Here is a 12,965-nt window from a genome sequence, read left to right on the forward strand (position 1 = left end):
GTTAGTGATTCTGGATTATACTTGGAAATCAAAAACATGGAGTTCATCAATATTTCTAAATAAGCATAGCCATTTCCCCCAAACCTATTAAACCTTTATAGCTATGAATTAAGGAAATGTTTTTTCGTTCACATTGTGCTAAACTTTACTCTTACCTTACTCTCTACTGTGCTGAGATACCTAGGCAATGACCATGGGTCTCATGGAACCTCTCTCCTCCCCTTCATCACACAACCAACTGGGATCATATTGTTGCCCCCTTTCTCCAACATCCCCAGCACTGATCAGGCACACCTTCATGGTTAAATTTTTCAAATTTGGCAACTACAAAGTCAGAATTCTAAGAAGGCAGCACACACATATAGAGATATTAATTCCAGTTCTTCATCACAGTAAGGTGCCAAAGACTGGGTCATTTCCTGAAGCTCCTTCAAGTGTTGGGACAGTCTTTTCCTCTATTACTTATTATTTCCTTTGGAGAAAGAAAAGTTCCTACATGCCTTTCTAACTCAAAACAGATGAACTAGATTTAATTCAGATCTGTCTTCCTTTGCAAATTATAATCACAAAATGAGTGAATTTCAGTTGTCTGAAAAGAATTATCCTTATAATATTCACCAGAATATTCATGATAATATATTAATGTCACATTTCAAAAAGCAAATTCAAAGCAAAGGCAACCTACATATTTCTAATAGGAAGTATCACATTCAAACTAATAAATCTTCATTTAACACTCTATTGGTCAAAAACAATTATTCTAATTTTGGTTATTTCTTCAATAAATTGTTTCCTATCCTCAGCTTATGAGAATTATTTTTCATCTGAAGTTCTTATATTTTATTTTTATTCTTTCTAACCAAATCACAGATGGCACCCTTTTTCATAATAAAGCCTAAGTCTTTATTTAAGCTTATTAAATGTGTTACACAAAGATTGCTTCCTGTTATCCATTTTAATGTTGTTTTTCCCTCCCACCTGCTTATGTCTCATCTCCATGGTAAGACGAGGATCCTTCTGCTGCTTCTTGTCTTGGTTTTCCTTCATTCCAAGATCATCCAACATCCCAGAATCCACCACTTTTTTATGGAGCAGATGGTCCACAAATTTTTGAACAGTGGTACTTTCTTCTTCTTCCTCCAAATAGCTGCATAAATCTGGGAGAAACAAAAAGAAAAGGAAATTAAAAAAATAATTTTAATATAATATTTGTGTTTATATGAAGAGCAATGAAAAAACAAAGTTATATTTGGTAAATACTAAATGATAATGCCAGTTGGAAGAATACAGTCCTCAGCAATTACTTTCAGCTAAGAGGAAAAAGTTCTGCTCATCAAGAAATACTCTCACCCACGTCCCAAACAGTTTCTTCACAGCCAAATCTAAAAGATATTACTTCAGTCTAAACAAACTTTAGAACTCTACTAACAAAGCTTTACTGTATAACTGACGTAAAATAAATCATAAATGTTTAAAGTCTACACTAAGTTTTGACACATGCATATGCTAATAAGGCTATCACCACAATCAAGATAATGAACATAAGCATCAACCCAAACAGTGTCCTCATGCTGATGTGTGTTCTCTTCCTTATTCCTCCTCAGACCCTCTGCATCCCTTTGTAAAGCATACAATAGCTTTCTGTCACTAAAGATCTACAAAGTGCAGTACAGGGTTTCAGGGTAAATCCTGAGGGGTTTTGAGTAACCTTGTCAGATACAAAAGTTACATTTTTTGCTATATAGGACTTGCTTTCTCTGGGTCTTAACCATCCAGCAGAAAAATATAAACACAAGGTATAAAAAGGAAAGCCATATTAATATGCTGAGCTATATAAGAGGCTCAAGTCAACAACTTCTGACATTGCCAGTTCTGCGGATAACCCACTACTACTATGGGCTACTGGACTATACTGATTATTTTGCTAAATTCATGCACCTACAATATTTGAATGGCAATGGAATACTCATCTCTGACAAAACTAAACAAAAAGGGGGATATAAATGAAGAACCATTTTGTAGTGAAAAAAAATATATCTGTATAAACAAAATAGGATAGGTATGCAACTACTTTCTCTTAGTTCAATGAGAAGAAAGATTTGTACTAATAGTGTTTAAACAAGATATCATGTCTGCATTTTGAGCTATGAATAACTACTATGAAGACAACAATATGCAATGTATTAATTATTGTAACTGCCCTACTAACCTGTTTTGAAACTGTCTCATTGCTATTCCTTTCTCAATAAAACTAAGTTTAAAAACCCAGCTTTCTGTCACTATAGTTTGCACTTCTAGAACTTTACATAGATTAAACCATGCACTCTATGCTCTGGTTTGGCTTTTCACTCAGCACAAATGTTTTCAGACTCAACTATTTGTGGGCATTGGTAGTTTATTGTTTTTTATTTCTGAGTATTCCATTTTATGAATATACCATAACTTGGTATATTCATATGTTGATGGACATTAGGGTTGTTTTCAGATTTGGGATATTACAAATAAAATTGTATGAACACAGATTTCCTGCTGGGGAAATATCTAGAAGAGAAATGGGTGTATTATATGATACATGCCTGCTTAACTTTTTAAGAAACCATTAAACTGTTGTCCAAAGTGGTTATACAATTTCACATTTTTCCACCAGCAATGTAGAGTGTTCTAGTTCCTTTACTTCCTTATCAATACTTGGCATGATCAATCTTTTAACTTCAAGCTATTTAAATAGGTACTGTAGTGGTAACTCATACTACATTTAATTTACATTTCCCTAATGACATGATACCAAGCATCTTCTTGGTTGATATTTTTGAAGTGATTTCCTATATTATTGACAGTGAAATATTGAAATCTCCATTCATTGCTATTGAATGGTGTATTTCTCTCCTCAATTTTTGTCAGTTTTTGCTTCATCTATTTTAGATTTTAATAGACAATGATAATATAGTAATGTCACATTTCAAAATGCAAATTCAATCACATGCAATCTATATATTTCTAATAGGAAATATCATATTTAAACTAGTAATAAGGCTTCATTTAACACTACTGCTCAAAATCAATTATTCTCATTTTCGTTATTTCTTAAATAATTGCTTCTATTTTTTTTTTAATTTTTTTTTTATTTATTTGAGAGAGAGAGAGAGAGAGAGAGAGAGAGAGAGAGAGAGAGAGAGAGGTGTGTGTGGCCAGCTCAGCCCACCAGGGGGCGGGCTGGCTGACATGTGGTGCTGGGGGATTGAACCGCGGTCCCCAATGCTTTGCCAAGCTTGTTCTAAGTAGGTGCTTTAGACCACTGAGCCATCTCTCCAGCCCAATTGCTTCTATTTATGTAACTAAAAATACTGCTTTCTTGATGGATTGGCCTCTTTACTATTATAAAATTCTTTGCTCTCTACTGGAAATTTTTTTACATTAAAGTCTACTTTCTTCTGTGCTTGCTTCGGCAGCACATATACTAAAACTGGAACAATACAGAGAAGATTAGCATGGCCCCTGTGCAAGGACGACACGCAAATTTGTGAAGCATTCCATATTTTTTATTTTGCTGAATTCAGGCACCTACAATATTTAAATGACAATAGAATACCCTTCTCTGTAATTAAACAAAATGGGGATACAAATGAACAACTACTTTGTATCTTTATGTTCAAAACAGTTAAGATAGATACACAGCTGCATTCTCTTGGATCACTGAATAGAGAGATTTGTTCTAATAGTGTTTGTGGACAGGATATCATATCTGCATCTCATACAATGAGTAACCACTAAGACAACAATATGCAATGTATTAATTAGTGAAACTGTGCTAATAATTGGTTTTGAAACTGTCTCATTGCTATTTGCTTCTCAATAAAATTATTTTTTAAAAAAGTCTTTTTCTGATATTAGCCTAGTTACTCCAGTTTTTTTTTACAATTTTCTTTATATCTTTATTCCATCCTTTTTCTTTTGAGGGGGGGAGACAGGGCCTCAGTTGAACTCATTGTGTAACCTAGTTCATTCAAGTGCTTTGAACTTGTTGCAATCTTTCTGATCCAGCTTGTACTGGGATTACAAATACGTGCTACTACATTGATATCCATCTTCTAACTTTCAACTTATCTGTGTCTTGAGTCTAAAGTGTGCCTCTCTTTCAGATAACATCTAGCTATGTCACACACACACACACACACACTCACTCTCTCTCTCTCTCTCTCACACACACACACACACACACACACACACACACACAGAAGGAGATAGCAGGAACTGAACTCATCACCTCACACTTGCAAAGCAGGTGCTGTGCCACGGAGCTGTATCCCTGGCCCCATATATTTTCATCTTTTCTGCATTCTCTGCTTTTGAATTAGAGTATTTAAATCTACATTTAATGTAATGATAAAGTAGGTTTATATTTGTTATTTTAGTATTTGTTTTATATATAGCTTAAGTTTTTTTATGAAGCGTTTTTCTCAAGGAATTCTCCTTGAGAGGGTTTTTTTAATGTATTTTCCTCAAAGAATTTTACTGAGAAGTTTTTTGTTTTCCCAGAAGTACATGTTAGATTTTGTTAAGAGCTTTTGTGTATGTGTACTTATACAATAACATGTTAGTACTGAAACATTCCATTTTAATAACAGCACTAAAAAATAAAATAACAGCACTAGTAGATTAAAAATGTCCAAAAGGCAGCAATGAGGATGGTAAGATCCACACATCACATGACACAAAGAACTGTTTTTTGTTTTTGTTTTTGTTTTTTTGCGGACTCAGGCCATTGTGCCTGCCAGGCAAACAACACTTATTCAACTGAGCTATCTCCCCAGCCCCAAAGTATTGTTGATAGTGCTGGTACTATTTAGTCTGAGAACACTGAAGAACATAATTGGCTACATATTAAAATTCCACCAAGGTAAAAAGACTAATCTTAAGAGAGAGAGGTCATATTTTCCCTTGCATCAAAGGATAAAAACTTATTGAGGTCAAAATCCTAATTCTCCTGAGGAAGAATTCTACGGCGATTAGAACTTCGCAATGGCTAAGAGGGCTCTAGTCTGAGGCAGGGTCCCTATCCTGGGAGGTGCCAGGTAGAACATGTTATCACTACTTTTTAGGCACACTACAGATGAATGTTTATGTGGATAGATAAGGAAAGTGTATTAGACTATGCAATCTTAAAGGATCTTTCTAACTTTCCGAGCTTGTGATTACGTGAATCCTTAGCTGGAGATTCTGTAGCTCTGAATGAGCGGATGCTGCCAGGTGACTTCATAAAGGGAACTTGAATCATGCCTGGGAGCTGCCCCCATTGTCACCAGCCTAAGTGAAGCTCAGAGAAAAAAACCTGAGACCACTGAATGCATTTATGGGGCTCTCACAAATTAACTACTTACCTTGTGTCACCCTAGCTTTGTACAAAAGTAGGAGAAAAACATTAGAAAAGTAATGACCTCACTTATAAATGATAAAAAAGATGTGAATCATTTAAAATATAAAATGAAAAAAAGATGGCTTTTAAATCCGTACCATTTGAATGGTGAATGTTATCTTAAACTTTATTGATAGCATCAGTCTATGCACACAGAAAACTGTGTAAGTTGTAGAAATTGTGTGAAGTTAGTCATATCTTACACTGTGTTTTGCACTTTCATGACATCATCAGTTTTGGTTTTCCCTTCCCTCTGCCTCTCTCTTAGTTCCCTTTCTTTGTAATTAAACAGCCAGGAACCAGACAGGCTGCAATGGAAACAGAAACAATTCACACTGTATTAAATCCCTAAGGTCCCCACAGCAGTGGCGGCTTTCTTCTCAATGGGATGCTCTGTGTTCAGTGATGACCAACTCTCGCATCAGAAAGCTGAGGCCAGAACACAGCATTATTGGAAAATGATGTGGAGCCATTCCTAAGAAATGGTCCTAACTGAGCAAAAAAATGGTCAAAGGCAGAGACCAAAAAAGAGCTTTTAGTAGTAGCAGATGATAGGTTGAAAGCAAGTGTGCACACACAGAATCACTCATTATGAAAGCAGCTTTCATACTACATTTTTACACTTGCAGCTGATACATACTATCTCATTTTATTCATGAGAAAAACAAAAAGTGATATACATTAAATACAAATTATTTTGACATAGTCGAACCAATTATATACACAGCATAAGCTACTGAAAAAATATGTAATCTTTGAAATGTAGCCATGAAGATAATTTTTCTGAGACTAAATTAAGTATAAGTTATATGACTGAATTTATCTTAAATTTTCTCATGTTTCATGCTAGGAAAAAATGCTATTAAACTATATAAATAAATAAGTAAAAATAAAATATGATATTAAATGATACATTAATGTTTAAGTGTAGTTTATATCAAAGTAAATAATCACCCAATGATACATGGGCATGAAGTACTTTTAATTGCTATTATCATAAACAAAATTACAAGAAACAATATTTTGATGCTTAAAAACATGGCAAATTTGTCAGGGCTATAGTGTAAGAAATTATATTTAACCAAGAAAAATAAAACTAAACAAAACAGCTCAGTGGACTAAGTGCCTGCTTTGGCAAGCACAGGGACCAGGGTTTGATCCCCAGTCCTACATGTGCCACCAGCCCTGCCCCTGGAGCACACTGAGCCAGTGATGGAGTCCAGGTGAAGTGGCACATACCTATAATCCCAGCACTAGGGAGGCTAAAAGCAGGAGGATCACTACAAATCCGAGTTGTGTAGTGAGGTCCTATACCAAATACATAAACAGAAAAACAAATCTAAACAAAACACATAAAAAATCAAATACTGTATCATTTATTATTTAAAACAATTTTTAAAACATTAGACTTACGTGTTAGAAAATAAAACTGAACAATCAGGTAAGATCTTACCATCAAATCTGTCATATTTCCAATGGCTACTGGCTTCTGGCCTCGGAGTGACACTTGACACAGTGTTTTCAGCATCCTCTTCTCCATCACTTGCTAATTCTTGTTGAAGTTTGGTGCCTAGCCAGTCACTGACTAATTCCTGAGCTAGCAATAAAACAAAAGCATTATTTAATTTTAATATTTAAATACCATTTATTTCAATTTCTTTATTCACTGTCTTCATTGTTTTCAATAAATATTACTTGAGCATCTATCATGTGTCAAGTGCTAGTCTGGATGCTGGACTATAGCAAGTAACAAAACTGGAAAACATAAAGCTAAAGCTTACATTCTAACTGAGAGAAAAAAATAGATATAAGAAAAGTCAAGGGAAGCAGAGAAGGAGTTTAGAAATGAAAAGAGGGTATTGTAGTTTTTGGTTTTTTTTTTGTTTTTTTTTTTTTTAGAGCTACACAATAATTTATTGAGCCCCTCCCTGCCCTTGTAGTCTCCAGGTCACTTTTTCTGCTTATAGAGCTGGTTTGCCAGTACCAGGACGACAGCTAGGGGGAGCAGTGCAGCGTACTGTTGGATGAGGCTCATGATGTAGTGGTAGCTGGCTTCCTCATACTGCGAAAACACAGCCAGCAGATCCAGCTCCTCATACAGCACCTGCAACCTGGCTACTTTCTCTGTGTCCTTTTGCCCATAGTTCTGCAAGATCTGGCGCTGCTTCAGAGTGGCTCGCTGCAAACACTGAACCACCAGCCAGTTGCATTTATTAACCTGGATGTCGGTGCCAATCTTTCCTATCACATTGGGGTCCCCAAAGAGGCCAAGGAAATCCTCCTGTATCTGGACGAACTCGCCAGCTCCATCAAGATCCTTCTGGTGTTGTGCTCCTTCTCTCTGTCAATGCCGGCCATGTACATGGCAGAAGCAACAGGCAGGTACAAGGAGTAGAAAGCTGTCTTGTACTTGACAACAGATTTGTACCTCTTTTCAGTGTATTGGCTGAGATCCACATGGTCCTTGGGGGGCTGTGATGACATCCAGAGTCTGCCCAACCTCTGTCTGACAGGCAGTCTGCAGGGAGAGCTCAAGCAGGTTCAGGTAGTAGGGCTGCTCCCGGCAGTGAAACTTCAGCAGGTAGTAGATACAGGTTTCCAGAAGGAAAGCATCATTGACAGCATCCAAACCTATTTCTGGCTTCCAATACCAGCAGACCTGTCCCCTCTGTGTAAGGGATGGTCCATTATATCATCTGTCACCAGGAAGAAAGCTTGCAACAGGTCTACACAGCAGCCCACCGTCAGTGCCCACTACAGACTGGCTGCGTCCTGTTTTCTTGGCTCCATCAGCTCCTGGAATGCTACCAGCACCGTCAAACCCCGGCTCTATTTGCCTCTGATGGCAGTGTACTCTAGGACCTCCTTGAGCCAGGCAATGGCATCTCCTATTTCTGGGTGCCCTGTGTCATCTTCAGTCAGCACCCTGACAATCTGAGGGAAGTGCTGGATGACATTCTGCAGTTCTTGAGCATAAACATCATATTTCTGCTCTCCGTTCATCCTGAGAGACGAGCAAAGTGTTCTGTTCTAGATGCTGTTCCTCTTTGGTCGGTACTGTAGTTTAAAACTGGGTAGTCTAAGAGTGCCTCACTTAGGATTCTTCTTGGGTTTTTTGGCTGGCTCAGGCTGCTTAAGGGCATGTCTGTTGCGGCATGTGGTGCTGGGATCACACACGGTCACCTGTGCCTAACTGAGTCTGCCCAAAGAGGCACTTTTAGACAACTGAGCTAACCCACAAGCCCTGAGTGCCTCACTTAGAAGGTAGGTGAGCAAAGGAAGGAAAGAAGGGAGGGTGTCACATGGATATGTAAGGGTAGGTGTGTTATACAGTAGGTGTGTCCAGAGTGCTGGAGAAATGCCAACAAAGCTAGTGTGGCTGGAGAGGAGTGAGGGGGATGAGTTTGTAGGAGAGAGGTGGATGGTTGTTTCTCATTGTATTTAGGAAACTAAATGGGCTTGAAATATGCCCTTACATGCAATAATGGAGTTCATTTCAGAGTAAATTATCTTCGAAACGGTAGAAACAAAAAATAATGCAAAGACAAGCTTCCACTCTCTACTTCAAGCCATACTATGTGTAATAGTTTAAGAATTTTTAACATCACAGCTAATAGTGCATTTTCTTACCTTCTGTGTAGACTTCATCGTGATTTTCTATTTGCTCAGGTGTTTCCAAATCTATCATTTGGCCCCAACATCTTCCAGGTAAGTCTGAATTTCTGGCAAAAAATGTGTGGGAAACTGCAAATTCTGAGGCTAGCTCCACTCTCTTCACAATAACAGAAAAAAAGATACATTAAGATGACAGTACCCTTGTTTAGGGTTAAAATCTTTCTCTTCTAAGAATCTAATTTGCTACCAAGTACTAAGATTCTTTCGCTTTTCCATTTTTGATGAAACTATGAGATTTAAACATTCACAGAAAATACTATTTTAGTTTTGCATACCATGTAAATGTTATTATATAATTTGACCAGATACACATTCTTACAGGTGTTCAAAATGTGTATATAAAGGTTTTTTTTTTTTTTTTTTTTTTTTTTTTTTTTTTGAGACAGGGTCTTACTATATAGTTCAAATTGGCTTTGAGCTCACCATGTTATCCCAGGCTGGTCTTAAACTCATGGTGATCTTCCTGCCTCAGACTCCTGAGTGCTGGAATTGCAGGTGGGCACCACTACACCTGGCTCAAGGTTATTTAAGCTCTAGATAACTTTTGTTCAGTGCATTAGTAATTGTAATAGGGAGACCTGGATATTTTATTTTAAATAAAAATACTGTATTTCACTAATTTCCATGTCACTAGGAGTTGCATATGAATGGGAACCATAGCTTGAATAATTAGTTTTCTCAAATTACTACCCTCGGAAGGAACCTTCCATTATACATTAGGCAAAATATAGGTTCAGAAAAATTGAGGCAGTCGCTGATCTGAAATCATTCACAATGTTTGACTCAACAGCAAGAGTTTAGTAAGATTCTGACTAAATTCATGGGATTGGGAAAGCAAATGTGGGAGGCAGACAAACTGCCCTGGAATTTTGAAAGTAATTTACATTACATTTAAACCCTGTATTTGTACTCTCCTCACAAACCCACTTTCCCCTATGCTTTCTGTGCCCATAGTCTTTCAACTCAGGCAGTGATGACTCCCTTTTTTCAGTTCTTCAGGAGAAAAGCTTTGGAATCTTAATCCAAGCTCCATCTCCTTCTCATTCAATGTGAGGAAATCTTATTGACTCTGTTCTCAAATGTATTCAGAATCTGACTCCTTCCCCTTACCTTCACTGTCATCACCTCAGACTAAGTCACAGTAATTCCCTGACAGGTTTCTGGAACAACCTCTCACTGAAGAATGAGGGAACCTCAAAATTAAAGCTACTTTATCAGAATGGATTTTTTAAAAATCCAATGGCATGCTGCATATAAAGAACAGCAGTTTAAAAAGTGCACAGACTTAAAAAATAAAAAAATGAAAAAGAATATTCCATGCAACCAGAGCTCAAAAACAAGCAGGAGTACTATGATATTTTCAGACGAAGTAGACTTCATGCCAAAAGTGATCAAAAGTGATAAAGAAGGTCACTACGTACTGGTAAAGGGAATAAATTAATAGGAAGAGATAACAATGATAAATATATATATATAATATATATATATTATATATATAGAACACTAGTGTACCCCACTTCATAAAACAAATAGTACTGGACAAAAGAGGCCAGATAAACATTAACATTGTCATAGTTGGGAATCTCAACACCCCACTTTCACAAACAGAATAACAGGACAAAAGAAATTCAACAAAAACTATCAAACTTGAACCATACCTTAGAACAAATGGGTTTAAAAATATTTATAGAGTGTTTATCCTAACAACCATAGGAAACACATTCTTAGTAGCGCATGGAACTTTTTCCAAAATAGACCATATATGACGCTATAAAGCTTGCTTAAGTAAATACCAAAGACTCAAAATAATCCCAGGCATATCAGAGAATAGCATAATGAAACTACAAATCAACAGCAAGATAAACCATAGAAATTATGTAAACACATGGACATTAAGCAATATACATTCAGATTACAAAGGATCACAGAGGAATTCAAAGAAAAGAAACAAACACTTCCTAGACTTAAATAGTAATATCCAGTAAAACATTCCTGAAACTATGGAACACAATGAAAACAGTTACAAGAGCAAAGTTTATAGCTGTGAATGCTCACATCAGAAAAAGAGTGATCTCAAATGAATGACCTAGTGATACACCTCAAGGCCCTAGAAAAATAAGAACACCTAAAACTAGTACAATGAAGAAAATATAAAAAGAATGAAAATTAATGAAACTGAAGCTAAAAAAAAAAATCAATGACTGGTAGAGCTGGTTGTTCAAAATAACAAAATAGACAAATCACTAGTAAAACTTACAAAAAGAAGGAAAGAAAACACCTATATCAACGCAATAAGAAAGAAAAAAGGAAAAATAAAATGGGAACACCCCAAAATACAGAGGATTATAAGAAACTACTTTTTTAAACCTGTACTCCAATAAACTGGAGTCTAGAAGAAATGGACAGATGCGTGTAAATTACCAAAACTGAACCAAGGGGCCGGGGAGATGGCTCAGTGGAATAAGCACTTCCCTGGCAAGCACAAGGACCTGAGTTCAATCCCCAAGTCCACCAAAAAAAAGAACCTGAACCAAGAAGTTATTAAGAGTCAGTGTAATGAAGGAAATAACAAAAAACTTAACCAACTAAAAGAAGTCTAGAATCCAATGTACTTACCAGTAAATTTTACAAGAACTTCAGGGAAGCTCTATCATCAATACTCTTTAAATTCTAACAAAATCAAAAGGGAAAGAATACTCCCAAAGTAATTTCCAGAAGTTAGCATTATATCAAAAACACATCTGGACTTACTAAAAAATAAAACTACAGGTCAATCTCTTAAATAAACATAGATTCAAAAATTGTCAACAAGTTACTGGTAAACAAAACATAATAAATCCTCAAAAAGATCATATATATTGTGACCAAGCTGTTCCAGGATACAAGGATGGTTCAATATATGAAAATGATTAAATGTAACACATCACATAAACAAAAACAAGGAAAAAATTCATGCAGACATCTCCTTAGATGTAGCTATGCCAGATCCAGTGAGTGTGTGGGAGAACTTCTGGCTTCCCTGTGCCCGTGGGACCTCTCCGGACCAAAACTCAGGCACACCACATGAGTAAGACCCTCTGCTGCGCCCTTAGGACCCCTTCCACCCTCTGGAGGCCCCACCCCCAAGCCCACCGAGTGAGAACTTCTGCTATGTTCTTGGGACCCCCAGATCCAGCCCAGCCCAGGCCCAGCTAGTGTGTGGGAGTGCTTCTGTGCTCCCGTGTCCCCTGGGCCAGGGTCACAACAGAGAGGCACCACAAGTTCACTGTTGTGCCAGAGGAGCACAACAGGTTCATTTGCAAGGGCTGCAGCAGGAAGGAGCTGAATACAACAGCTAGACCCAGGCCAGGCATAACTGGATAAACTCAAACTTAACAGATCTGCACCTAAATTTCAGTAGGTGCTAAGGTTATAATTGCACCAAAGCTCTACACCAAAGGTCAGAGGTCAGTGCTATATAAAATGACAAAGACAAGGAGCAAATGCAATCTCAGGCCTTGAGCTCACCCAGAACAACTGCAGAAGTCACTAGCTCAACTGAAATGATGAATTAACAGCATCGGAAGGAAAGAAACAACAGCAGAAAGGTATAGAGAAAATCAGAGCAGAATTAATTCCTGAAATAAAAAAAGAAATCTCTGAATTCATAGCATCTGAAATTAAGAATCAAATACAGAAACATATGGGGGAAAACCAATGCCCACACAGAACAAGTGCAGAGGACACTAGTTCAGCTGAAATGTATGAATTAACAGCGTTGGAAGTAAGAAACAACAGCAGAAAGATACAGAGAAACTCAAAGCAGAATTAATTTCTGAATAAAGAAATCTCTAGGGTCCAGGGAGATAGCTCAATGGAATAAATGCTTGCCTGGCAA

The 12,965-nt window shown here is 37.0% G+C and overlaps 1 protein-coding gene, 1 non-coding gene and 1 pseudogene across 6 annotated transcripts in view; 1 reads left to right on the top strand and 2 right to left on the bottom strand.

Annotated features, from left to right (window-relative positions):
• Ccdc191 (coiled-coil domain containing 191) overlaps positions 1–12,965 on the bottom strand; it is a 109,132-nt gene that overhangs the window by 70,077 nt on the left and 26,090 nt on the right. For 4 of the 5 annotated variants that reach the window (XM_023717607.1, XM_023717609.1, XM_023717608.1 and 1 more), the window contains exons 3-5: positions 9,044–9,185; positions 6,867–7,010; positions 979–1,157 (exon numbers count right to left, since the gene is read on the bottom strand). In XM_023717607.1, the coding sequence (XP_023573375.1) occupies positions 979–1,157; positions 6,867–7,010; positions 9,044–9,185 (465 nt within the window). Of the gene's footprint in view, positions 1–978; positions 1,158–6,866; positions 7,011–9,043; positions 9,186–12,965 lie in introns of those variants that run through there. The other variant, XM_023717610.1, reaches the window with a different exon arrangement.
• LOC111817282 lies at positions 3,434–3,540 on the top strand. Its single transcript, XR_002821520.1, has one exon. It is a non-coding gene; the product is annotated as a U6 spliceosomal RNA (small nuclear RNA).
• Positions 7,362–8,428, bottom strand: LOC101576096 (annotated as a pseudogene).

Source organism: Octodon degus, unplaced genomic scaffold (genome assembly GCF_000260255.1).
Source record: "Octodon degus isolate 3935 unplaced genomic scaffold, OctDeg1.0 scaffold00053, whole genome shotgun sequence".
NCBI classification, from domain to species: Eukaryota; Metazoa; Chordata; class Mammalia; order Rodentia; family Octodontidae; genus Octodon; species Octodon degus.